This window comes from Phasianus colchicus, chromosome 3 (genome assembly GCF_987193195.1).
Source record: "Phasianus colchicus chromosome 3, bPhaCol1.hap1.1, whole genome shotgun sequence".
Lineage (NCBI taxonomy): Eukaryota > Metazoa > Chordata > Aves > Galliformes > Phasianidae > Phasianus > Phasianus colchicus.
In genome coordinates this window covers 26,675,857-26,703,160 of record NC_143438.1, presented here as the reverse complement: position 1 = coordinate 26,703,160, position 27,304 = coordinate 26,675,857, and the positions used below count along the sequence as shown (strand labels likewise).

Here is a 27,304-nt window from a genome sequence, read left to right as displayed (position 1 = left end):
AAATTTAAAAAGAAACAAAGTGGGAGGAAGAAAATGAACCGCAGCATACAGTCCTGTGAAGATGTGCATCTCCTGAATGCCTCTGACTTTGCCTTCAGGCATCAGGAGCAACAATTCAGCAAAAGATTTTGTGTTCTTCCATGCAAAATGACTATAGTAAAACTGTTCCCTGAGTATTCACCCAATGGGGTAGTTTAAATGAGATACAAATGACCTTGTTGTATTGGTATCTAGCAACAGCTCAGAGTCAAATCCTTAAGTCTGAGGAAATCCACTCTCACACTTTGCAATTTACTGAAATTTTACCATATGAAAATAATACTGTTTTTTTCAATGTCTGGAAAAACAAAGTGCATTCACCCTAAGTTTTCTTTACAAAGTGAAACAACAAAGGCAGCTGTTATAATTTATATAACTTTATATATTTTTTTAAAAACAACAAGGAAAGTATTAACATTCTTAAATTAATTTTAATTTGGTGGTTTGCAAGTACTTTCCAAAAAAAGTACTTTGTTTTCTTCCTATTTTTTCTTCAGCAGCGGGGATAAATGAAGCTTTTTCATATGTCACAGCAAGCTTCTTCACAACAGATCCATTTTCCACTCAGAAGAGGGAATCTTAAATCCCAGTAACAATAACTAAACTAATCTTAACTGAAGCGCATTCAGCACATTCAGTTCCCAAAGCACACTGACATAAATGATTAACTTCCACATATACGGGGAATGCTGAAAGCTATTCTGAGGCAAAGAACCTTTAATGCACAGAGGTTGTGACCACGACTACCGTTGTGCAAAAGCCTTCTGCTTCTAAAAACCAAAGACGGACATGTCATACTTTCCCAAGACTTTTCTTAATAAAATATCCCACTAATTTCTGTGGTCTCTGCTGATACTCCACAAGTATATCGTGTGAACTGCTGATCTGGTCCCCTTCAAGCCGATTCAGGAGAGTGACACACACTACAGCAGCTAGAAATGAAAAGACATACTAGTTAGGTATGGCACTCTGGTACTCAGACAGTCTAAAATAATAAATTTGAACAAACGTAAGAACACTATAATTTATTTTTTTTTTCCTGTAATTTACTGAAAATTAGTTAGCTCGTGTAAAAAAAAAATTAAAATCTCACTTTATAATTAGGGAAGATTTATGATGCTGCCAAAAACTGTTTAAGAATTACGGCCATAAGTCTACACAAAATCTGCTTTCATATCTATATAAAAGTGTAGACAGTGATTTTAGCACTATACATTTTAAAACCATGTGGTTGATTAAATTAACCAGTTGCTTCTAGCAAACTTCAAAACCTTGCTGAGGAAAACAAATCAGTGTTACAGGCTAATTAGGTACTTCTATGACTTATGTGCTTGCCAATGGGTGGAATGACCGGAATTGAAATATACAAGAACTATGAGAAGAAGTTTGCATAAATTTTGAATGTATATGACTCAAATCAAGCAATCATAGTAACAGTTCTACAACCAGAGCTGTTTCTTGCAGATGGTATGTTATGCAAAAGATATGTCAGTACCCCATTGATAATTTTTACCTGAATTCTCCTGCACTGAAGAAAACATTCTGTTATTTGAATAAAGCAACTTTAAGCTAGTTTACCTCTGACACCGCTGAGATTGCACATAGCAGCAAAGACAGAAGATTCCATCTCAATGTTTCTGACACCAGAATCATAAGCTTCCTTCAAATATTGCAGTTTTTCTTCTTCATTATACAAGCAGATTGCACCATCCAACCTGCCCTGTCCTGCACAGCCATTTTATAGAAATACTGATGAAGTCGTAAACCAAGTTAAATCTCTAAAATATCCATTTATTGCAGTTTCCCATATACAGTGTCTAGATTTTACTAACATCCCCCATCCCCAAAGACAAATAAGACAAAGTGACTCTCAGTTACTGCTAGAGCTTCTACATATTACTTTCATTCTTTATAATGTGACTCACAATAACTTTACTGGTTTTCTCCAGCTTAAACTTTCAAAATACATCAAGTGGTTTTCCCCACATGGGGCACGTGTCTGAATTTTGCAGCAAACTACATCTGCTTTAAGCTGTACGGAAATACAGCACTTTTTCCTGTATTTAATCATTGTCTAGGAAAAACACCAGGACTGAAAATGCCTTCCTGATACTAGTTTCAAACGGTTAGAGATTGGGAGTCTCTTTTGCTAAATAGTTAATACTAATTCTTAGGCAACTTCTAGAGAGAGTGCAGTGGAGAGCTACAAGGATGATGAGGGGCATGGAGCATCTCCCTTATGAGGAAAGGCTGAGAGAGCTGGGACTGTTCAGCCTGGACTTTTCAGCAGTGCCCAGCAACAGAATAAGATACAAAGGGCACAAACTGGAACCCAGAAAGTTCTATCAGAACATGAGCAAGAACTTCTTTACTGTGGGGGTGACAGAGCTGTGGAACAACCTACCCAGAGAGGTTGTGGATTATCTTTCTCTCGAGATATTCAAAACCCACCTGGACACTTTCCTGCAGGGAACCTGCTTTGTCAGGGGAGTTAGACTAGGTGAGTTCCAAAGGTCCCTTCTAACCCCCTCAATCCTGTACAATACCATCCTTTGGAAATTAAAATTTATTCAGATTATTTGAGATTAACACCTACAGGTAAGCTGGCAGCACGTTACATATAGCATAATTAAATGACACAGTACTTTACTATCTATTTATTTTCAGGAGGCGTATTCTGAAATGCATGCCCTTAAGCCTCTTTTCAGCTCCTGCTGTCTGTATCGAAAGCATTCCTGTCTCCTTTTTCCAGTGCAGTTTGTCTCTGCGATTGGTCTGAAGAGATGCACAAGCTGACACTGTCTGCTTCTGACCCATATGGAGGACTATGAAGAGCATGCGTCCCCCTGCACATTGCACCCTTTGTCACACACCCAGTAACTGCTTGAGAAAGCAGCATTAGTTGCTGTCTTCAACCCATTCTCATGAGATTTGAAAGCTTTCATTAACACATTTCAGAGACCAGAGAAGCACCTGATGTCTGTATGTCAATCCATACCCCTGCTAGTCTATTGCAGCCATACCTTCATAGAAATCCAAAGTGCACATAGTGTTTCCAATGACAGTATTGAACTGATTGATTTCTTTACTGCACTGTAGCAGCTCCTTAGCCAGCTCTTCATCTAAATTTGTGCTGCGAATTACAGTTTTTCCCAGAACAACCTGTTCAAATTGAGGTTTGAAGGTGGCATCTACAGACTGCCTGGTTATAACCACTGAGCCTGGCTCCAGACCTGCATTGGAAAGAAACAGATGCAGTTTCAATAACAGATACAGGTAATGCTTAGTTTCCACAGACAAAAATACACATCTTCACCCAATCCTGTTTCTTTTAAAAGTGATAATTTTACCCCTGAAATCACAGAGATATTTTTTGTGTGTGTGCCTCACCACATCGGTTTATTATTGCAAATATATTTGGAAAAAAAATGAAATCTTGACTTTTTCATCGTATATTCTTTTTTATTTTTGCTATTTTATACAGTACAGGAATGTCCTTCTCCCTCTGTCAGATCTCGTAAGTGCATTTTATCTATCTAGAGAGGCAGACACCATCTTTTCTTGTAAAATTATTTATTGTTTTGAAATGGAAGGACATTAGGACCCAGGAAATAAAAGAAATATCACAATTTTAACTTAAAAAAGGAAAGATGTTAGGGAAAAATTTTTTACTCAGTGGGCGGTGAAGCACTGGCACAGCTGCCCATAGAAGCTATGGTGCCCCATCCCTGAAGACACTCAAGGCCAGGTCGGATGGGGCCCTGGACAGCTGAGCTGGTGGGTGGCAGCCCTGCCCATGGCAGGGGTTGGGGCTGGGTGGGCTTTGAGGTCCCTTCCAACCCAAGCTGCTCTGTGATTCCATGATATAATTAAATGTGTTCAGAACAGATTTCTGAGTACCAATCACTTGGGGAGAAATACTTTGCTCTCCAACAGAGATGCCAAATGCTTTGTTTTGAAGAAAAAAGGAAATCAAGAGGAGAAATACCTATTCCACCCGAGGTGCCAATGCGAATAATGGTTATGTTGGAACACTTGGCATGATACAACATTTTGATCAGCTCGTGCAACATGATTGAAATAGAAGGAATGCCCATACCGTGCTGAAATGAAAGCAGAAATTCATGTTCGACATTCACATAGACAATGAAAAAATATACATGGAAGGAGTTAGGCATTATCTCCTTCTTGATACTCTTTTTTCAAATGCCACTTAACTCACCATCAAAAAACACTCATGGGTCTACTGAAAAACTTTTGAACAGTAAACATAAGGACTCCCATTGAATCTGTATAGATGAATTTCAGTATTTCTAATAATCTTGACTTATAAAATATTTATGCTCTTGAAAGTATAATCAGTATCCTTTCTTATGCTTACAAAGTTTACCTCACCACAGATTTTTTCTTAAACTGGGACAAAAGCCTCTTTTTATCGACTTGAAATGCTAGTGACTAATTAAGCTAAATTTTTTCAAAACACAACCATTGTTTATTTAGTCACAAAGTTCAAATGCAAGTTCACTTCAGCTTGCATGATGATGTCAAGGGAAAGGGTGAGAATGATATTACAGTTAAGTTATTGTTTCAAGTGAGTAATTGCATCTACAAATTAAAGGCGTGAAATTTTTAGAATGCATACACAAGTTGGTTGCATAACTCTCATGGAATGCCCATAGTAAGCTATGTTAGCACACTTGAAAATGCCACTGTAGGAATATACAATAGATGCATTTTTTCCAGTGTCCCACATATATAAAGTGATGATTCCATTCTTCAGGATAAGAAACAGGGATGAGACAGCAGTGATTCTGTTCAAAACATTTATAAGGCTTTGCAACACCTCAGGGTTACACTGAGGGAAAAGAAGGCAAGAAAAGAATCAGTGTCTTGGGAACAAGCCCTTTTACAAGAAAGGGATAAACAGAAACCAACGGGACTATACTGAACATGGATGAAAACACATAAAAAGCGTTTAAAAGAAACATGCTTCATATTTCCTACTTTGAACAGCATCACTAAATCATGTTCAATATCTGATGTATGTGTAGTATCTGGATGGTCATTTTTACATTCTGTTTCCTAAATGTCACTTACACTGACTGACAGAACGGGTCCCACTTTGTACATGGCATAACGGTCAGTTCCTGCACAGATGTTGGGGTAGTCACCACCAGGGCTCCCAAGTCCAAGTTCTTCAGCTATGTAGGCAATAAAAGCTTTCATCCGTGAAGGACTTCCTCCTACACACACGAACTGGTGCGGATAGCATTCAACAAAACAAAAATTGATTGGATGATTCATGCAAAGGTAAACAAGAGTATGCTGGCACCTTAACACAAAGCTACTCACAGTTGTGGTTCTTCTCTCAATCATTCTAAAAAGCCACTAAGAAAAGTATACACCAAAAAAATTCAATACAGCACTCAAAGGCCTTCAACCTGACTAAACTAGTAAAATACAGATTTTGACTATGAGGCCCAAAAATTGATTTCTTTACCTAAATAGAGACTGCAGCATTTGTCTTTTTACTTCCTGAAAAGAGACAGTCAGAAACTATTATAACTGATATGGATAGTAAAAAATACCTGCGAGTCTTATCCCCTTTCCATTCCTCCCTCAACTGGCAATATGCTGCCTTGTTTGACCTTATTTAGAAGACAACTCTACTTTGACCTTCTGCAGAAAAGCTTTAAGCTTGCTAAATGAAATGCAGCTTCTTACCTTTACATCTCCAAACAATGCAGGAAAATCATGGGTACCAGTCCCAAGAGCAAAATGGTATAGGATGTCTTCTTTCATTTTTTCCAGGTGAGGGTTGCACAGTTGGATAGAATTTTCTCTGGCAGGACAGCAGCATGGTGGAACATATAAAATACATAAAAAAAAACTTACATCAAACGGATCCTAATTTTGCAAGGTCAGGTAGTAGAAGTTGGGTAACACCACATCTAATCTTGGTTCCATACAAATTATGTTAAGGAAATCCTAAATTTTATAACCTTCTTACACTATGTAATAAATCACACCTGTTAGTAAGCATTCAATTCATTGCACAGGATGCAAGTGCTGAAGAAAAGCTCAGGCAGTGGAAAATATTTACAACAGTGCAACCTTTACCTTGAATAATATCAAAGCTGTGACCCAGGGTGGGGCTTTGAGGTGAGCAGAGCAATGGGAACAACACCAGGGGATATTCAATTGACCACTTTAGTACACAGACAGTATACAGCAAAGCTGAAAAGCAAACTTGACTTCTGTGTTTTGAAAGACCCTCCTTGCTACTTGGGATGGGTGGGAAGAGTTGGGCTTTACAGACAGTACCAAACAGAATTTCTGGCAGTTTGCCTCACTGTTTACTCTGTCATCCAGCCAGGAGAAAATAACCTATGTCCTGAAATCAGTAAAGAGAGTGCAGAGAAGCTGAATAGTCCAGGAAAGAAGCAAATGAAAATATGAAGCAAAGAAAGAAATAATAAAAATGAAAAAAAAAAAAAAGGAAGAGAAATACGGTACAAGAAGACAGGGAAGGAGAAGAAAAAGTAAAAATAATTCATTTCCTCTTAAGTTGCTTCTTGTAAGGAAGTGATGCACCTAAAAAAGTAAACTTTTAGAAAAACCAGGAAATGCCAAAGCAATGAGAGAAAACTGAACTGTTTCACATGTGGGACCGCCTTCATGGAAAATTTGGTGGTGAACTAAGCAAGCTAAACGACTCATAAAACATCTTCCTTCTCTCTGTACTCCATATTTAATGTTCAGCTGAAACAGGTAGGGAATATGAGTCAATAATAACAAGCTGAAGTAAAATACCAATCAATACTTCAAAGCAGTTTTTGAGAGATGAAATAAAGAATGAAGTATCTTCCAGACAAAAGAAGATGACTTAACAGCTTAATGAATGCTTACTGCAGACACAGCGTGGCTCAGCAAATTTGGACCAGTATGTCAAAGGGGACAAATGAAAGAGTTTCTCTGGAGTTTATTAGGGAAAAAAAAAAAAAAGAAAAAAAAAGACTTTCCAGGCAAAACTCTGAAGCCTATAAGTAAGTGTTTGTGTTATTTAGATGTTAGATGTTTTAGGTTATCCTGTCTGTCTTCTAATGCCTTTCCAGAAGGGTGGTACTTTCCTGTTAGACCTACATCTTTATCTACCAATTCTATGTAGGATCTGTTGTTACCTTAAGAAGCCTAAAATTCCCTACATGCCCATATTGAGCTCACTGCACTGTTCCTTAAAAAGCAAAGAAAGTAGTTAAAAACCCAGTGCTCTATCACTTATTCTTGAAAGTCCTTCTCTAATGTTACCATCAGTTCATCAGCAGCTATTACAACCAACATAAGGCACCCAACCCCTCTCTTTGCCTCTGCCCACCAGTGCTTAATGCTTTTCAGTAAGTGAAAGAGCAGTCTGACACGGTGAGCAGCTCTTCTCCTTCCACCCAGCTCATCTCCTGCCTAAGGAAAGTAGTTAGATATGGTGAGACCAGGAGGAACAAAGAGCAGGTTATGGCACTTCGGCACAGTGCACACCACCCAGGAGACTGCCAGCTCCCTCAAGCAGAATTCCCAGGCTGCCTTCTCGGAGCTGTTTCGTGGGACTCTCTGCCAATACCTAATGGGCCGCTAATGCAGAACAAATAGCTGGCTGGGCTGATCCTTATAGAAATGGCTATTAGATATAAAGAGGACATAACCTGAAATCGCTTCGCAGTTCGTTCTCGGACATGTAAAATATATTTCCTTCTTTATGAAAATACCAGCTGTAAAAGCTTCTCTCCAGGAAATAAACTGGAAAAAGGCGAGGCCTATATTAAAAGGCTGTGAAACTCAAGTCGTTTGTGCCAGCACTGCTGTCTTCCTGCCCGGCCCAACTACAGCTTCCTTCCTCAGCTGTGTCTGCATTCCACCTCTTTCATCTCCTATCCTTCAGCAGCGCTCCTCGCCCCATAGTCTCATTGCATTTAAACTCTGTAACTGACTTGTGCTTGTTATCTGCCCATCCAAATCTAATTGCAGACTTGGACCCTGAGGTAATAGCAATATGCTTACTTTTATTGCCATCTGCACATGGAGCCAATGCCCTGCATTTACAGTTAAGGCAAAGTTTGCCTGATAAAAATCTTGAGCTCAATGGAGCAGACAATGTATTCCCTCACACCACTCAAGGCACATATAATTCTGGGGGTTTTCATGAGAACATAAATATCTGAGGGCTAAACATACACATATGGCTTTACTAAAATGAGTTTAAGGATGAGACAAACAGATGGAAATTTTTGTTCTGTCTCTTCAGGCTGCAGGTCAAGCTACAGGCAGCAACCAAAGTCAGCATTTCAACAGCTCACCGGATTAAAACCCATCTATGCCTGAAGAATTCACTGCCATGGTAAATGAAAATGGTTTTCCAGAAAAGCTCTCTTTGTAGATACTTGATGTTACAGTCAGTATTCCTGTAACATTTCATCTTTCATTAAACAGCTGTGTAATGAATTTTACAGTTTGGGAAGGAAGGTAAGAGTGAACTTGGACATGAAAAGAAATTTTTCAGTCTCACCTTGAAGGCTGTTCTTCTGTTTTCTTCTCATTTGAGACACCGGGAGCCATGTATGAACCTAGAATTATATTTTAAAATAATTTGCTATAAATGCATTAGAACAGTCCCATCTTTAAAGCTAGCATCAGAACAGTCTCATCTTTAAAGCTAGCATCAGAACAGTCTCATCTTTAAAGCTAGCATCATTAATGTTGATAGAAACCCCCTACATAGACGACACTGTCACAAATACCAAAACAAACAAACACAAAAAAACAATTCCGCCACACTAAAGCTTTTAGAACTGTGGCAAAATGAGCACCCGCTGTTTGCATGGCTGACCACCCCCCCTTGCCCTCCTTCTGAAACAATCCCCACCTGACCACTGCTTCTGTTGTCCAACAGCACCTGCCTTACTGCCGGAGAGAGGTACTTGTGAGGGCTCTGACTGTTCCTCCCGCAGTGGCTCCTCTCTGCGATGGCTCTGGCCGGTCCCCGCAGCTCCTCTCTAGATGTCATACACCTGAAACATGAGTTCCAGGGAACCTCTTACTCATCATCTCCTCTTCCCGAAGCTCCTCCTCGTAACCCTAACAGCACTTCTATCTGTGCCTCCCGCAGCGTGAAGGCGACCAAACACAAGTTCCCAGAAATAACAGCGCTCCTATCCCTCGCTCATCCCTTTTTCTAATCCATTACCCTAACCTACACGAAATAAATGCATAAATAAAGAAGATGCTCCCTTCTGTGCTTTCTGTAAATGTATCGCGGGGCTCTGGTACCGATACAATGACAGAACTGTACATACAGAATGAATCATCTGCTATCATCTTCAGCAGTGACTACGTGCAAAGCTAGCTCTATCAGGGGATGCCCTTTCCAGGAAAACCCGAGTGACAAAGCCTTTCTCCTCCCACTCCTTACAACCACACGGAGTTACTACGACGAAACGGAAAGCACCCCGTTCTGCAACAGAATTACGAAAGGGATGCATTTGGAAAGAGTCGAGAAAGAACCGGCTGAGAGAAAACTGAAGGCTGCACGTTAAAAGCCACCGAATAAAGGAAATGTATAAAAATTCATAAAGCATGGTTAATCTCCCTCATTTAAAACAATAAACTCATACGTTCACTTCCGCACGAGACGGGAGGTAACGCTCACAACCCCGCTCAGCCCGGCATCCTTACGGCGGCGCAACGGGGGCGACGGCAGCGGAGCACCGCGCTCGTTCCGGCGGGACGCGCGGACCCCGCGCCCGCCTGTGCCGCCCCCTCGTGCGGCGGTCTCACCTGGGCGCCACGGGGCAGCGAACACCACGCGGAGCGCTCCCACAGACCCAGCCGTGCCGCACCGCGCGCTCCCCGCCGCCTCCCGGCTCCGGCAGCGCTGCTGGGCTGGGCCGCCCCTCCCCGAAGGAGCGCGGCACCGGGTGCGGTTAACTCCCTGCGCGCCGGCTTAGCGGGGTTCGGGGCCGGCTGAGCGGTTGCGGGGGTGGCCGAGGTGTCCTGCGGCTGTTCCTCGGCTCTCTGCCTCGAGGCTGCGGGTTCAGCACAGCTCCCTCAGCCTTTCTTCATAAGAGAGATGCTCCAGCTCTCTGACCATCCTTATGCCCCTCCTCTGGACTCACTCACACCCTGTTCCACATCTTGTTCTGGAGGCCCCAGACCTGGATGCAGTACTCCAGATGGAACCTCACAAGGGCAGAGCATAGTGGGGACAATCCCCTCCCTCTCCCGCTGCCCCCCAAACCCCTTCCTCTTTTGGTGCAGTCCATTTGCCCTTCCAGACTGCAGGTGCACACTGTGGGCTCATGCCCAGCTTTTCATCCACCAGAATCCCCAAGTTCGTTCCCACAGGTCTGCTCCCAATTAGTTCTTCTCCCAGTCTGTACTCATATCTGGGATTGCTTTGACCCAAGTGCAACAGCTTGCGTTTGGTCTTGTTGAATTTCATTACGTTCATGTCAGCCCACATTTCAAGCATGTCCAGATATCTTTGGGTAGCATCCCTTCCTTCTGTTGTGCACCGCTCAGCTTGGTGTCATCAGCAAACCTGCTGAAGGTGCACTGAGTCCTACTATGACATTGATAAAAATACTGTGAAGAGCACCAGCTCCAAGACATGGCAGTGATGCGTCCAGCCATGATGCAGGAAACAAGGCATTCCCTGGCCTCTTATCATCAGGTAGAAGGAGGGAACTCGAGATACAGGGGGAGACAGAAGCAGATAGAAGAAAAGACAGAAGGTAAAGATAGGTTTCTGCTCAGGGCGGCAGCTGAATCCCCTCCCTGCCTACCCCACCCTCTGAGATGCCCTTATACAACAGATATGAGGCTCAGGAACTTGATGGACAGGCAAACAGTGGTGTAGATGAAGGTCCATCCAGGCTGGAGGGGTCACCGAGGGCAAGTCAGCCTGTCCCCTACATCACAACCACCTCTGTCACAAAGAAAAGAAGGGTTGTTGTCATAGGCATCTCCCTTCTGAGGAGAATAGAAGGTTTGATATGCTGACCAGAGCAAACCCATAGGGAAGTTTGCTGCCTCCCTGGGGCCCAGGTAAAAGACATCACTAGAAAACTCGCTAGCTTAGTACACCCCTCTATTATTAGTTTTTCATGTCAGCAAATGAGGTACAAGAAGTCCCAGGGCGATCCAAAGAGAGTTTGGGACCTTGGTGCAACTGTCTAAAGCAATGGGGGGCGGGTAGTATTTTCCTTTACCCTTTCAGTAGAAGAGAACAATACTGAACAGGCAGATCCAATTGATACATGTGAGGCTTCGATGCTGGTGTAACCAACAGAATTTGAGTTTTTTCTTCACAGGATTGTCTATGCAACACCTGGTCTGCAGGGACCTGACTGGATGTACCTTTCTCAGAAGGGGGAAAGGGTTCTTGCACAGAAGTTACTGGGGCTTTAAACTAGATTCGAAGAGGGAAAAAGATAAAAATAGGCTTGGCAGTGATGAGCTATGGGATGACATGCCAAACTTCAAGAGTGTGGCAGTGAGATCCCTCAGTCTGTTCCACAAGGTGCTGGGTGCAACAAAGCACATTTGAAATGTTTCTACATGAATGCACGTAGCATGAGGAACAAGCAAGAGGAGCTAGAAGCCTTGGCTCAGTCCCAACAACATCATTGGCATAAGTGAAACCTGGTGGGAAGAGTCCCATGTCATGATGGATGACTTGTGTGTCATTCTGGGCCTTCAGCAGGGACAGGCAGGGCAGGGGCTGGTGCTGTGTGTGAGGGAGAAGCTGGTTACAGAGCTCATAGTTGGTGATGACACGGTTGAGAAACTCTGGTTAAGGATTAAGAGACAAGCAAATAAAGCAGATGTCACTGGGCGAGTCTACTGTGGACTGCCCAGCAAGGATGACAACACTGATGAATTATTCTTTAAGGAACTATGCAAGACTTCTAGATGAAACCACCCTTGTTCTTATGAGAGACTGCTCTGAAAGTAATGCCTCCTATTTAAGGTGTTGCCCCACAATGTCAGAGGCAGATACTGATGGTATGGCAGTAGAGGTTGAACTTTCCTGCCAATATTATATTACATTTTATTGCTGTGTGACAGATAGACAGGCAACAGAGGGGCAGTCTGATAGAATGGTGTCTGACAAGGAAGTGCATATGAAGCAAAGGTGTGTCATCAAATTCCTCCATGCAGAAAAAACAGCACCTACTGACATTCACTGACACTTGCTGAATGTTTATGGAGAACAAACAGTGGATGTGAGTACAGTGAGGTGGTTGGAGGTGCATTTCAGCAGTGGCAACAGCAGGTCACTTCCACTGATGCAGAATTTTACACCAGCAGCATGCAGGCTCCTGAACATCACTGATGAAAATGCATAGTTAATGGTGGAGACTGTGTTGAAAAACAGTGCTTTGTAGCCAAGAATTTGCTCCATAAAATAGTGCTCTTTCTACCTGTTATAGTTTCCACAGAACTAAACAGGAGGCATTACTTTCAGAGTAACCTATCTAGGTTTGTTACTTGTAAAGAGAGAGGGTCTCACAGATGGAGGAGTGATTGTAGAAAGCCTTAGTCATAGTGATCATGAAGCAGCTGATATTTAAATCTTTGGAGAAAAGAGAAAAATTGCCACCAAAACTTCAGTTCTGGATATAAGGAGAGCAGATTTCAGATTGCTCAGGGAACTAATAAGTGAGGTCCCCTGGAAAATAGCTTTTGAAGGCACTGGGACCTATCAGTGCTTCTCACTTTTTAATTACAACCTCTTGAGAGCACAGGAAGAGGCAATTCCAAAATGTTGGAAGACAAGCAGGCAGGACAGAAGGCTAGTATGGATAAATAGGGTTCTTCTAGAACTTAGGTAGAAAAAGAAAGTCTATGAACTGCTGGCAGCAAGGTCAGAAGACTATGGAGATGCCATCTGCCATTGTAAGGAGAAAATCTGTGCAGCCTAGACTGAGCTATGTTGGAGTTGAAGCTGGTCAGTATACAGTAGTGGACAACAAAAAGAGTTTCTAAACTGTGTTAATAGTAAACAGAGGAACAGAGATAATATTGGTTTTGCCTCTGCCTTTAACACCCATGATAGGCTTAATTCTACAGGATTAATTCTGCATCTTTTTCAACTGAAATCTGCATGTTCAATGCAGACATGAGTTTTCAAGAAACAGATATGCTGAAATCAATGATATTACAGATGCTTAAGAAATAAATGAACCAATTCAATCTTTTATTCTTTTTTCATTGCAGTACAAAATAAAAGGGGTTTATATTTAAACTAGTCTAAAAAAATGGAAGAAATAAGATGATGTATATATTCAGTCACTTTACAATGAGAATAGCCTTTAGATGTTCCTACAGTTAAGTGGCTGCATGTAAAAGGAAAGTTATTCTTCATGCATCTAAACTGCCAAATTATTTTTAAATCTCAATCTGGAATTAAAAGTATTCACATATTCAGTACACTTGGATATAACTCATAAAATGTAATTGCACTTTTGTTTTATTTTAGGTCTTGCAAAGCAATCAGTATGAAAAAAAAAAAATGAAATTATGTCACTTATTAAAGATATTCAGCTCAGAGATGAAGCACAATACAGCTAAGTAAATGTTCCAGCATTTAAAACAAGTAATGCTAGATTTTTGTGAGTGAGTGCCCAGCTTTTTACATCAGCAGCTCTCTGAAAGCGCTTCCAAAATTAATAACTTCCACTGCTATAAAATGCAACTGCTGATGACTTTGAAAACTTAGCCATTGCGTGACTGTGTTGACTGTAAAGCAAACAAAATAACACAATTAGTGAAATAAGCTGAACTTGAGTAAACTTCTCCACCTGTGAATTCATTTGGAACTTCCTGATTTGTTACACTACTTTCATTTGATGCTTATTGAAAAACTTGTGAATTTTGTTGTTGCTGCAGCTTTCCATTATTCTGAACATGCAAACACAAATTCCAGGGCTTGCCACCTGCTTTTATAAGAAGAAATCTTAGTTTCCAACAGCACTTCAGGTTGTTAACATTTTAACTCATGGTATTCAAACTGATCAGTGAAGACTCAGTTGGTTGACTGTGCATAGCAAACTCCTCCTTGGCCTGACAAGGAAAGCTGAGTATACATTAATGGTACACTAAGGAAACTTATGGGAATTTGAGGAATGTTCTCTGAGCAATACCTAATGGGATGCAAGATAAGAAGAGATCATTTTTAAAATAGGATATGGCTTACACTTTTAAAAGAAAAAACACCAAGAAAAGATTTTGCTGCCTCACTGTTAAACAATTTAACACAAGAGTTTAATCATCTCCCCATTTCTCCCTTCTTTTACATTTTTAAGCAGTAAAGCATTTCTAGTGAGTTAACTGAAAGCAGTATCTGTAAAAAATTTTCTCCTACAATTGGAATATCAAAGTATGATGAAAAGCAGTAATACTGCTGATAGTTCACAAAGTTAAATTCTGCTACAAAGATTCTCAAGCTGTATTCTTTTTAATGTTGCAGTTTATCATTGGTGGGAACAAGAAGCCCAACTTCATAATACATTTTTATAGGTGATAAAAATAAAAATAGTAACCAAAGGCTGCATTAAGTGAATACAACTGAATTGCTGGAATAAGTATATTCATATGACTCAATAATTCTGAAAAAAATACTGAAATGGTACTTATTTTTCCCAGAACATCAAGCAACTACTCATGTTTATTGCCCTTTGTGAGAAAATAAATATACATAGCTGAAATCCCAAGGGTATTAACAATTTGCCTGTTATGCATACACAGTTTTTTCACACAGGCTTATTCCTTAGTGCCCGTCTATAATAAGAGTTTTTTTCCACTGGTAAGGTTTCAACCCCATAAGCTCCAGCTCTGACATCCCCTGGTACTGTAGCCTAAAAAATTATATTAAAAACTCTGCTACAAGACTAAAATTAAAGGTTTCAAATGTCTGAACATAATCCACAGAACAATTTTATTTTTTTTTAAGTTAAAACTAAATTAAAATTGTGTTTCTTTTATTTCCCCGTCTCAGATGAAGCTTCATGTACCTTAAACTTTTTACATTTGGAAAATTTTGCCAACCTGCCAGTAACTGTGCATTAAGCCATTTTCATATGTTTTTCTTTTTCGTTGTTTAGCATTGGTGTGGCTTCACCTTGAGTATTGTGTGCACCTCTGGGCTCCACAATGAAAGAAGAATGTTAAGGTCCTTGGGAGCATAACCATGGAACCATAAACAATGCTTGTGAAAAGGCTGAAAGCCACATCTCATGTGGAGTGCATGAGGACACTGGGTTTGTCTAGCCTGGAGAAAAGAAGGATGAGAGACAACCTCACTGGTTTTTACAACTTCATGAGGAGGGGAAATGGAAGAGGAAACGTCAGTCCTCACTGGTCACCAATGGAAGGAGGCACAAAACAGCAGAAAGTTGTGCCAGAGGGATTCCAACTGAACATGAGGAAAACCACCTTCACTGAGAAGGTGGTCAAACACAAACAGCTTCCCAAGGGTTGATGTCCCATGCCTGTTAGTGCTCAAAAGGAATTTGGACAATGCTTTCAGTGGCACGCTTTCCCTCCAACAAAACTGGTCTATTCCATGCACTGTTCAGATAAATGAAATTTCAGTAAAACATTTTAAAATCTTCAGCTCTTGGATTTGGAGGTGTACAATGTAATGAGTGCACTCAAAAACATAAAAGTACAATTTCATTTATGAAAAACTTTACTTTTTATAGCATAAGCAAAAATATCTTACTGAAACTGGATCAACTTTCTAATGGTTTTTATTATAAAGCATTTAATTTTTCATAGAATGTAAGGTTATGTTCTTTTGTCTGTTTGAACTAGAACAAGAGTTAACATGTCAATAAGTGTATTTCAGAATTCTTAAATAATTTAATTGTTTTTTTCAAAGTACAAATTGTTTTATTGTTTTGAGTAAACACAAGTATCTAGCATATAATATGTCTGTTGCATTCAGAATTCAGGATAAATATACATTTTTAACTTAAAAGGCTGAATGTATAAATATGTGTAACTTAGCCCATGCCACTGTTAGCCTACTGATGCGTCTCCTTTAAGATTAGTCTATAATAGGAAATGCCAACAGGTCTGGTGTAGAAGACAACTTCAGTTTTTCTTTATATATATTAAGTAAAAAAATCTAGGTATCTGTACTAGCAGCTTTTCTTTAAAGTTTGCTGTAATCAATCACAATGATGTTCATCCATGTTATAAATCAGCTGAACTACAATCAGGGATGAGTTCAACTATAAATGCAAACAAATGAGATAAAAGTAATCAAGCAAAGATGTAAATAGTGGACTTTATCATAAACTATATAATACCTTACTTTCCCCAATAGCCTTTCTAATTACTGTTTACACTCCTGAAATTGTGGCTTCTATTCATTGCTTGCAGGTGCTGATTCAGACTGTGATGGCTCTGAATCTGCAATAAAAACAGATTAAAGTACTTATGATAACTTCAACCTTAAGAATAAAAAGGTCAACTAACATTCACTTTCTCTCTCACTTACATCAAAATACATATAAATTTCTGTACTTTAACCTAAGAACATAGAAAAGCTATATGCAAAGTTTGCAGTATGATGCAAAATTATAACAACACAAATGAGTTATGAATTTCTATATGCAGTGGTTTATCTCTCCTGTCTGATGTGTCTTGGACTTACACTATGAAGCAGACAACAGAAAAAGCTTCACCTCAACTATAAACTGCAAGATGCTCATGCTGTTGATAACTTTGAATAAGCAGATAAAAGTACTCAGGTGTGAAGAAATTAAAAGCACTTCCTTCAGTGCACACCTGAAGGCATGAAGAGAGTAACATCAAAACTGAATTGAGATACATGACTGGAAGAAACCATACTGTTTAAAGCATTAAGAACCCTCTCTTTGCATTGAAATAAGAAAAGGACTGAAAGATCATGGCAGTATTTTTTTTAGTTTGTTGGGGGAAAAAAAAAGAGCACCCTGAAAATATCAGATATCTATATGTCAAAGTATATAGCATAATGACTTTTCATCAGTCTTTACAGTATATCCATTGTTTTGTTCTCTGTGTGTTAGTATTATAACCAAACCAATATTATTATTACTGCAAAAATCTTCAGTTTTCTTTATATCCCAAGTGTTCGATTTAAGGCACACTCCACAATAAGCAAATCAATTGTCACAAAACAAATGAATTTGCAGGTTTCAAAAATCCCAAGTCCTTTCATTTTATTCACAATTAATGGCAAATTCAGTAGGAAAAGTGTCAGTGTGCAAAAACATTACATAGAACCTCAAGACAAAAAGAGGAAATATGCAAGGTTTGGATTAATGCTAAGAAAGATCACTTTGCAGCTTATAACTGAACTCTTAGGTCTTTATTCCTCCCAGTACAGCAACTTTATGTGCTTAGATATTGGATATGCAAGATGAGTTTGAAAAGCAGCTTCTCAGGTTATATACCCAATTTCAGGTCCAGTCTGAGATCTGATTTCATCCCCTAGTTTTGTAGCAGCTTTTCATCTAAACAGTAGCATGAAGAAATACAGAATCATAGAATTATCTAGCTTGGAAAAGACGTCTGAGATCATGAAGTCCAATGATTGTGTAACTACTAAGTGCAGCACTAAACCACGTCCCTAAGCACCACATCTACACGTTTCTTAAATAGTTCCAGAGACGGTGACTCCACCACCCATTTGGGCAGCCAGTCTCTAACCTTCTTCTCCATGAAGAAGGAAAAGTTTGTGCTCCCCTGGCACAAACTTCAGGCTGTTTCCTTGAGTCCTACCACTCATCACCTGAGAAAAGAGACCAACACACACCTCACTACAACCTTCTTTCAGGTAGTTGCAGAGAGCATTGGGGTGCCCCTCAGCCTCTTGTCCAGACTAAGCAACCTCTGTTCCTTCAGTTTCTTGTCATGTGTCTTGTTTTCCAGTCCCTTCACCAGCTGCATTGCTCTTCTCTGAACACATTCCAGAAACTCAGTATATTTCTTGCAATGAAAAGCCCAAAACTGAGCATAGTATTTGAGGTGCAATATATATGTAATATTACGTATATGTTCATGTTTACATATTAGGCAAAATTACTGCAAATATGTTATTTTTAATATGAATGGAAGACAAAAAAGTTTATTCAGGGGGCTCCAAGCGTCAAAGAAACTAAACTCACTGATCACTAAGCCTTCCACACACTGATAAACAAGTTCAAGAAAGCCATCAATCCATAGCGTATACACAAGTATAAGCAACAAGTTTTCAAGAAGAAGGACTATTTTACCTTTTAGCCTTTATTTCCAATTGTTTTGGAAGAGATGTACTTCATAGCTACCACTATTGTGTGTGACAATAAATAAGCACCAGATTATTTTTTAATCCAATAAAACCATTGGAAAGCCAAGTTATTTAATCATGTGGATACATTTGTTTTTATGAATTATTATAAAAAGTGATCTATTTCATAAACTCATGTGTTGATGACAACTGTAACAAAGTTTTCAGAAAAAAAAAAGTAGGGGCCAAGGACTATTCACAACAAATAGCAACTGTTTTACTGACTGCTTAACTTTAAGCAGGAAGATAGCTGTCTCTCTTCAGCATTTTACAAAAATATGCCAAACAGAAGCCCTTGGATTGGAACAGAACATACTTTTACAACAGCAGAATAAAAAAATACATTAAAGTCCCCACTTTTGCTGATTACAAACAGGAGGGCACGTTTTCTAAGCTGGCCATAGGGTACTATTGTAAGCCAAGCCTGGTGACTCACTAAGTCTCACCTTATTTAAAGAGAGAGACTGCAATTATTCTGGCTACCTATGGATCTTACCTTCAAATCCCAACTCACTTTAGAAGAGCAAGCTTTCAATAATTTTACCTTGGGACTTCTTGCTATCTTCTGATGTATCTTGAATCTTTTTTACACATCCACTATGTTGCAGAAGCCAGTCTGTCCCATAACCATTGCTGATTAATTTGCTAAAGTTTACTGGTTCACCTTTTCTCTGAGCAGGCCTGTAAATCAAAATGTGTTAAAAGAAAACAATAGTATAAGTAAACCAAAACAGTTGGGAAGGAAATTTATTTTGCACAGAATAGCCTTATATAATTGATAGGTAACTAATGGTAAATATCAGTATGTTGCTCCAAAAGTAATGCTCCAATTATTTCCTTGGAAACTACAACAGATACACAGAGCACAGTAACACCTTGTTAGAGCAAATTCTCAGCTACAAGAATTTTTGCTGTGTCTGACCTTCTCTTAGAGTATAGCTGATGTGATTTCAGAAAATGGTAGTCCTACCTGCATCACTGTAATCTACGCTCATGGAATTAATGATGTACGTTATAGTTTGCATCTGCTCACCGGTACAAACAACTAAAGAACAGATCACTTTGAATGCAATAAAAGAGCGCTACATGAAGATGTTCTACCACACAATTGATGCCTACTTTTTCTAAAGCAAAGCATTTCTGATAGCTTTACCATACAAGTTAAATTCCCATTACTTTAGGTGCTTATAAAACTAGTTCAGTCCTAGTCAGCAAGTTTAGTAGCAATACAGATTCACAAAAGCCACTAACAAATCCCATAATCTCTGCAAGTTCAGACTAATGTTACTTGCACACACAAATGGTTTCAGGATTAGAAGATGAATGAATTTCATAAGCACTCTACTTACACTGGTGGAAAGGAAAGCTTATTTTTCCCACTGAATTCCTTGTTCATACAAACATTCGCTGTTCTGCTTGGATATTTAGCATTTATAGCTGGGAGCTTTACCTGTGTTAGAGAAATCTTAATTTAACAAAAGGAGCCATTATAAAAGTAACCAAGAGATGTCATAAGAGTTATATTAAAGGCCACAGCAATCTTAAAACTGTACTATCTTAGGAATGTTATTTCTAAAAGTAAGAGTAGAGGAATAAAAGGAAATAGCAAAAAACTAAAAAGCACCTTAGTTGGTTTTATTAGATGAGATCAGTTGTTGTCAAATATGTCAATTATGAGAAACATACTCATCCATGACCTTTTCCCTCACAGTCCACTTCCACCAAAAATTAGACTTTAAAAACAAACTTAGCAGCTGCAACCTGTCATCTCGATTCATTTCTCTGTATGCAATGTATGACAAAATCCCAATCTTACTGAGGTAAGTGGGACAAGAAACTAGTGTCCAATTTAATGACTACCTTTTATTAAAAAAAAAAAAAAAAAAAAAATCTCATACAATGGGATGAGAAAGCCATTGTTATATATTAATTTTAAATGTACAGGGGAAAGCCTGTAACTGAAAAATATATTTTATTTCTATTCTTTCTTCGTTAATGACAGGCAAAGAAACTCAAAGTTGTCTACCAGCTACCAAATTTCACCTTTTTATTTTATTACATTGGGAATCTCAACAAGATATAAATATAAGAAGGTACCTAAAAAAAGTGACATCACAAACTTCAGGTGTCAGTGCTGTAGAACCAAAAAAGTAGTGCAAAAGCACTAACAACACACATCGAAGCTGTTTATTTCAACAGCATTCAAAACTAACAGCTGTCAAAGGGTCAACTTTCCTCTCAAATAAAAGCAGTACACATCAGAAATGTGAAAATAAAATTTGTCTTTAAGGGTTATGATTTAGTACAACAGAAATGCTTTATATTCCAAATGCACAGCTGGATTACTTGATCACATTATCCTTTGTTTGGAAGGAAATAATGTCAACAAGAATTGCATAAAGTGCGCCTGGATACAGTTAAAAGCTTCTCATTCTTCAACAAACCTTCACAGCTGCGTATCAACCATGAGATAGGTTTCAACTTCTTGCAGGGATAGGATTCTTAAATGTTTGGCTAAGAAATGTTTACTACAGAAACTAAAGGCGCCTTCAGCTCAGCTCTAGTAAAAAGACCCTAAGCAAAAAAGCATGACAGAAAGCTCTATTAGCACTGTTTGTTTTTACTAATAGATAAGGCTTGTGTAGACTTACACAAACTCAAAGACAGCATCCAAAAGAGATCAAAAGAGATCCATAGGCTCGTCTCCATTTTACAGAAACAGTACATGAGGCAATTTGCCATGGAACAAGCTAGACGCAGAGGTGAGAACAGATGCTTAGGGAAGAGTGGTTAAAAAGATGAAAACAGTATTGAAAGTGTGAATTGCCCAATGACTTTCAGCCTACTTGTATCAGAACCATGGTTACTTGCTTGCATGACTGGGTCAGGGACTGAAAGGGATCATTCCTTTCAACCCACAGAAAATGTATCCCCTAAGAAATACCTTAAGTCTCTTATTGATTGCAAAATGCCTGAAAGCTATGACTTCAGACACAAGATACAGATCTTACTAGCATTGCATTGTAATTGCTTGACGCTAACTTTGATGCCATCTCTAACTAATTTACCACCCATGCACAGCCCTCTTTCTTAGATCACACACACATTAGTCCACATAATACAAAAGGAAAATAATGCTTCTGCAATACGACGGAGATGCTAGTACTTCAGAAGAACATAATATAAACCTTTAAAGCTCCAGAGCAAGGGCCTGCTTGGGAACAAACTGAGTAGAGCAAGTACCCTTGGAAGTTTAAATGCTTCTGCATTCTGCTTGCCCCTATAGACTCCCTCTGGGATTTTTCTCCATGATTGCATCCTAAGTCTCTCTTCTTAGACTTAGTCAGACTGGACTGAAAAATGTTGTCTAGACACTCAATATCACTTTACTTGAGGTAGTTTCTTACTGCAATATCATCACTTATTCAAACGTGCACACTGAATACTGCTTAGAAATCTGTCCGTGATGTTTTTGAAAAATCTAACCTTTTGTTATAGAAAATATACAGTCAGAAAAGTAAAAATCAAGACTATTTGATAGAAGTAATTCCATTCTCTCACTTGAAGATTTTTCAGGAAAGTGCTCTTAACACTGAGGCAGAGAAACCTTTCCTAAAAGAAAGGAAATAGGAGATTTAAGTTTGAAGGAAGAATCACATGATGTTTCAAGGTACAGGATTGCACTTCTTAGGAGGGTACAGGAAAGGTCCTGTGAAACAGGACAACTATTTCAGAGACAGTGGTATGAAGGGGGAGCTAAAGCTAAGGCAAGTGCTGTAGAATCTCACATCTTGAGCACCTAACCTTAAAGAGTAAGGTTAAGGATTTTGTACTCTAGACAAAATTCAATTTCTGCTTCCGGAACAGTACTATAAAATATACATCAACAGTACTATAAAATATACATCATGGCCTATGCAGACTTGGAATCTGAGCTGAATATGTAACATCTATTCACTGTGTATTCTGTGATAAACAAAACATATGGGAATTCTCATGCTCATGAATATGAATCAAACTGGGCCTCGAAGTCTTGCTCAAACCCCACCACTAAGAGAAACAGACGTTCTACCAGTCCCCACACGGACATGAACTACCATACTGTTACAAAATTTGACTCCCAGAGCACTGAAGATAATGAGTTCTTAAGGGAGCACTTAATCTTCTTCCTGTTTTGATCCTCTGTAAGGCTTCCATGGCAGTTTGAGTTCCTGTTTTCAGTGCTCTGAAGCTGACTGAAAATAGGTTTTCCCAAGAGGCATCAGCAAATCACAGTTTGAGCACACATTATTCTGAAGTTGTGCTCGTTACTCACCTCAGCAAAGGTTAAAGATTTTTGTAAAATGTCCAACATCTGCACTTGTATTCAAGTAGAAAAGAGTTACTGGTGTTCACATACATCAAAAGTCTTTCCATATATTCCAAAGGGTTACAGTAACCGAAGCACCCACGATTACAAATCATTTTATAAAAACTTAAATCTTAAACAACTAACTGGCCAAGAAGGTAAGGGGGAAAGATGAAGGATGGGAGATAGGTTTCCAGCACAAAACCCCAAGATCACCACAGAAAAGCTGCTCTAAGCGCACTCTGCCCTACACTTATTTTGCATAGGATAAAAATTCTAGGCAGCCAGTGGGGACTCTTTCAGGACTCTCTCTTTAACTTGAACTTCTTAACTTGAGCTTTTTCAGACCAGTTGTCTGTTCCTTCTTCTTCCTTCTTTTTCCTTCTTCCTCCCAAGACCTCTGATCAAGAATTCCATTCAACACAAATCAAGCACAGAGAAACAAAACACATGAAATTAGAAACTAAGTCCTGCCTTACATTCACACTTAAATATACACACCATATAATGCAAGTGAAATTTGCATTTCTGGTTCAGATGTTACACCCGTAGCACTTCAACATGGTTTTACTGTCATTCTCTAGCTGCAACATAAAAATTTCTTCTGGAATATGGAAACCATGGTGGACTAGAACTTCTTTTCAGTAAGTACTAACAGGTTCAGTTAGAAGCATCTTCACAAGCTCTGCAAAAAGAGCAACTCACATCATACCTTTTTTTTCTCTGTGTTTTCTTTGTCCTCAGCATCTCGTTGCCAAACACTTTTTGTATCAAAATCAAAAGGCCCTCTTCTTGTCTCATAATTACTACTATGGTGGTCATCATTAAACTCTTTGTGAATCATATAATCAGGTAGAGTGGAAATATTGTTCCTGCAGACAGATTTAACAACTGTTTGTAGCAGCAATCGAAATCTATCACTATGACAACATTATTCCGAAACACAGTCACAGAGAGAACATAAGAAGTTATTCAGGATCTTGGCAGACCTACCGTGGCTCACTGGTTGCTGGAGGACTGGAGTGGTGCAAGTACCAGTCAGGCGCAGCGTATGCTATCGGCGTTGACTTCCTTGTAACAGGAGCATAGTGCTTCAACAAGTCTTAAGATGAAAAGATAAAAGCCGCTACTTTTCTGACTTTTATTCTGGCTATAAACACATTGTCATCTCAGGTTGCTGTTTTACGAGGAAGACACATTTTTTTATTCACTAAACACCCGTCTTCCTTGGTTAAACAGGCAAACACAACCTTGCAGCACTGTTTCAGTGGTACCCAGTTTATCTAATTCTAAATGTTCTGACATGTTTCTGCTGGTATTTGTTAATTCATATTCCTGCATTTGTCACTCTCTCTAAGTGTTCATGCATGCCATTTGTCTAAGTATCACAACTTCCCTTTTTTACTAAAGGAAATAGCAAAATCATGGAGCACCCCATGGAACAAAATATACATAGATCTATAACAAACTGGACATCGTTAGGAAAAAAAAAAGAAAAAAGAAAAAAAAGCACTTCACAGATATCTACTAAGCTGATAAGACTTTTCTGGTTACAAGATCATTTTTACCAGACTATCACTTATAACCCTAGCACAGATTGTAAAGACCTATCTCAAATGCACCTAACCAGTAGGCATCATCCAAGCAGATTGGAAATAACACAAAAGTACAAATGTTGCCAACAGGTAGCTGAATACAGGAGATTGCAAGGATGTCATGACAAGCTGACCTCTTAGGTCACATTTTCAATCAGAAGTTTTTTCCATAGTTTAATTCCAAAAACTCAGAGGACTCTTCTGATAAGCTTTTTCTACCACTATACTCACATAAAACCTAAGAAAATACTGCTAAAACAAGCAAACAAAAGCTAACACACCAGGTCGGCCTCCTTGCTTTGCTAGCCTTATGTAAGCTGAATCGGTATCTTTGATCCACTTCCTACGGCACCCAAACGTCCCTTCATTGTGAGCTTTTGCAGGATCACCAAGACCTGGAATCTGGGATGTAGGAGGATGTGAGATTTCTGAGTTCGTCAATTTCTCTGGCTGCTCCACAGGCATCTGGTAATATCATTCTGAAGTAACAGAAAGGAAAATATTGATGGTAAAACTCAACTGTTAGTGACCCTTTGTCAAGAAACTAACAAATCTAGCCAACTTGAAATTAAGTGAAATGCTGCACTTCATCACAAAGATAGAAGACAAGGATTCATATTCCAAGGGACAGAGCATGGGACATTTCAGGAGTTCTACATTCAAAAAGAGAAGGCCTTGATGTAATATTTGAAACATCAGTCAAGCTGTCCCACTAAAACAGGGGACTGCACATCTTCATACAGCAGATCAGGCCTAGGGCACCAAGAGCAGCAAGAGGTCGACAACTGAAAGCAGTTAAGTCTTCTCTTACCCTTCCTTCTCACCCATCAACAACAGCAAAGAAAGCATTCTGACTTGTCCATTTTTAGGTCTCTGTTTGTAAAATAACCCCACCCGATCCTCCATCCCTCCCTCCTTTAAGAAATAAAATAAAATTCAAGCCATCTCCAGACATATTCTTTTCTCAGCTTCCTGTGCACAAAAATAAGCAATTATACAAAAACAGAAAAGAAACTGCACAACTCCTTGAGGGGAAAACAGTGACAGACAGGGAAGAAAAAGACAATCTAAGGAATTGTGCTAAGAGACACAGAAGACTTACTGAGATGACTCCAAATAGAGTTACCTAAGTGTAACCAAACTGTCTTAAGGCAGGTATCTTCCTCAGGTGCTATTATGTAATCATAAACATGCTGACACGCGCCTAGGAAAAAAATTGCCCATAAGAACTTACTTATTTTCCTTCATATTAGGGGCAAAGAATCATTACAGTGTTTTATTTCACTACAGTCTTGATATTGGTTGGTTTGTTCAGCAATAGGGATTAATATATTAGTTTAAGAACCAACATATCTGTTTAACAGTTATAGCTCTAAAACTTTCCATTTCAACTTTAGTGGGTGCATAGTCTTGTTTTCCTCAGTAATTTTGCACTGTGGGCAAAATAGAATACTTTTAACTTTCACCTCAACGATTTTGCCTCACAAGAAGCCATAACAGAACACTTTCATCTTTTGCACCCAGTAGATGTAAAAATGTCTTCCTTGGATTCCACATTTGTTGTTTTAAAGTGGTTATGGCCTAATAAGCAATGGAAAATTTTCCAAACTGGGAAAAAGTGGCTCAAAGTTAGCCAAAGCCCTCAGTGATGATGCTGATGATGGAAAATGGGGAAGAAGTAGATAGGCATTTGACCAGTCCAGATTCTACTGAGCTTGCCCAAAGGGACATTAGCATATATATTAATGAGTCCTTGGACAAAAGGATGAATATATATACCTATGTACTGCACACCATAGCCTTAGCTGTTTAAATGTAGAACCTGAGCTCCTAAAGAGCACACTTGCTGCTCAAGCTCCCATTACCATGAGGAATAAAGGAATGCCACTATCTAACACCATGTTGGAGTCAGTTTTCTCCCCAGATTTCGGAGGACAGTCTGTCAGAAGCCGCTCTATCTAATTCTGTCAGGAGCCCTCATTCTTTTTAATTTGCTGTATTACTGCTCACCTGACTCTACTTCTTTTAAGTGCTTGAATTGAAGGGCATACTTCAAAGCAATAAGCTTACGAGGTGAAATGCCAACAAGTTCAAAAACTTCTGTAACACGGATAAACCATCCCAACTGAACAGGCTAAATTCTGGGACTCACCTACGGTTTAAAGCGCTGAGAGCCTCGGGGCGGCAGAAACGCTGGGGCCGGGCTCTCAGCTGTCAGCTCGCTGCAACACCGCCGCCGCTTCCCGTCCCCTTAACAACGCGGCGGCTCCAAAGCCAACGGCGCACCGCCCAGCAGAGGCGGTACCAACGGTCCAATCCCGCCCCGCAGCCGCCCCGAGGCTGCCGTTTTATCTGACGGAGAGCAAAGCGGCTTGGCATCTCGTTCGATAGCACATTGAGCGTCAGTCAGCAGTGCGCCCAGGCAGCCAGGAATGCTAGCCGTAACCTAGGGTGCGTCAGGCCCAGCGCTGCCAGCCGGGCGGAGGGAGACTGCAGATGGGGAGGCACGTTGTGGGCATACAACAGTGGAAAAGCTGTGCGAAGCTTTGATGGAATCCTTATCGCTAGAAACCACACTCCAGGTGGAGTTAGCCCACAGCGTGACAGCCGGCATCAAGGCGTTCCCCTTCGTCTTCTTTATCTGTGTGTGCAGAGACTTCCCCGGTTTTCCTTGCATCCCACAGCAATCTTTGGGACAAAAGGAGTGTTGGGAGAAATAAACGACCCCTGATACCCATTAAAGGGCTGGCAGTGGACCAACAAATGGACCATCATGGTGTTAGAAAGCTAGATGACATACGAGATCGCCAAATAAGGCCACGTCTGTTGGGCAGTCACTGGGAGTGAATAGGATAATACATTTGGGAACATAATGAATATCTAATACATGTGAAAACATAACCTGTTCATGAACAGTCAGCCGGTGAGCATTCTTGGAGAGTTTTCCCA

The 27,304-nt window shown here is 39.7% G+C and overlaps 2 protein-coding genes and 1 long non-coding RNA gene across 14 annotated transcripts; 1 reads left to right on the top strand and 2 right to left on the bottom strand.

Annotated features, from left to right (window-relative positions):
- Positions 1 to 441: 441 nt before the first annotated feature.
- On the bottom strand, positions 442 to 10,982 carry UPP1 (uridine phosphorylase 1). Of its 9 annotated transcripts, none has more exons than XM_090137133.1 (9): positions 10,919 to 10,982; positions 8,954 to 9,098; positions 8,597 to 8,654; positions 5,764 to 5,881; positions 5,137 to 5,295; positions 4,028 to 4,142; positions 3,063 to 3,272; positions 1,618 to 1,764; positions 442 to 971 (listed from the first exon to the last, which is right to left on the bottom strand). In XM_090137133.1, exons 3-9 carry the CDS (start codon positions 8,644 to 8,646, stop codon positions 832 to 834), a joined length of 939 nt encoding a protein of 312 aa, XP_089993259.1. In that variant the 5' UTR covers positions 8,647 to 8,654; positions 8,954 to 9,098; positions 10,919 to 10,982; the 3' UTR covers positions 442 to 831. The 9 variants fall into 9 exon arrangements, with proteins under 9 accessions (XP_089993259.1, XP_031445044.2, XP_031445042.2 ...); XM_031589184.2 differs by having other exon boundaries at positions 10,877 to 10,953; XM_031589182.2 differs by lacking the exon at positions 10,919 to 10,982 and adding an exon at positions 9,865 to 10,870.
- Positions 10,983 to 11,057: 75 nt separating this feature from the next.
- LOC116226337 (uncharacterized) lies at positions 11,058 to 15,714 on the top strand. Its single transcript, XR_004166305.2, has 2 exons — positions 11,058 to 11,133; positions 15,195 to 15,714. It is a non-coding gene; the product is annotated as an uncharacterized LOC116226337 (long non-coding RNA).
- C3H7orf57 (chromosome 3 C7orf57 homolog) lies at positions 13,725 to 26,691 on the bottom strand. Of its 4 annotated transcripts, XR_004166304.2 has the most exons (9): positions 26,508 to 26,691; positions 25,458 to 25,559; positions 24,637 to 24,834; positions 23,754 to 23,862; positions 23,473 to 23,632; positions 19,762 to 19,862; positions 18,957 to 19,093; positions 16,407 to 16,509; positions 13,725 to 13,830 (listed from the first exon to the last, which is right to left on the bottom strand). XR_004166304.2 is itself a non-coding variant. In XM_031589187.2 (8 exons), exons 3-8 carry the CDS (start codon positions 24,818 to 24,820, stop codon positions 16,463 to 16,465), a joined length of 738 nt encoding a protein of 245 aa, XP_031445047.1. In that variant the 5' UTR covers positions 24,821 to 24,834; positions 25,482 to 25,559; positions 26,508 to 26,691; the 3' UTR covers positions 15,803 to 16,462. The 4 variants fall into 4 exon arrangements, 3 of the variants coding, with proteins under 3 accessions (XP_031445047.1, XP_031445046.1, XP_031445048.1); XM_031589187.2 differs by lacking the exon at positions 13,725 to 13,830 and having other exon boundaries at positions 15,803 to 16,509; positions 25,482 to 25,559; XM_031589186.2 differs by lacking the exon at positions 13,725 to 13,830 and having other exon boundaries at positions 15,803 to 16,509; positions 26,508 to 26,690.
- Positions 26,692 to 27,304: the final 613 nt, after the last annotated feature.

Coding starts and splice junctions, on each gene's coding strand:
- UPP1 (XM_090137133.1), bottom strand. CDS start 8,646: ATGGCTCCCGGTGTCTCAAATGAGAAGAAAACAGAAGAACAGCCTTCA. Junction 5,882..8,596: donor ACAGAAGAACAGCCTTCAAG/GTGAGACTGAAA, acceptor CTGTCCTGCCAG/AGAAAATTCTATCCAACTGT. Junction 972..1,617: donor CAATCTCAGCGGTGTCAGAG/GTAAACTAGCTT, acceptor TTTCATTTCTAG/CTGCTGTAGTGTGTGTCACT.
- C3H7orf57 (XM_031589187.2), bottom strand. CDS start 24,820: ATGCCTGTGGAGCAGCCAGAGAAATTGACGAACTCAGAAATCTCACAT. Junction 23,633..23,753: donor CCAGCAACCAGTGAGCCACG/GTAGGTCTGCCA, acceptor ATCTGTCTGCAG/GAACAATATTTCCACTCTAC. Junction 16,510..18,956: donor AGATAGCAAGAAGTCCCAAG/GTAAAATTATTG, acceptor TTTTTATTGCAG/ATTCAGAGCCATCACAGTCT.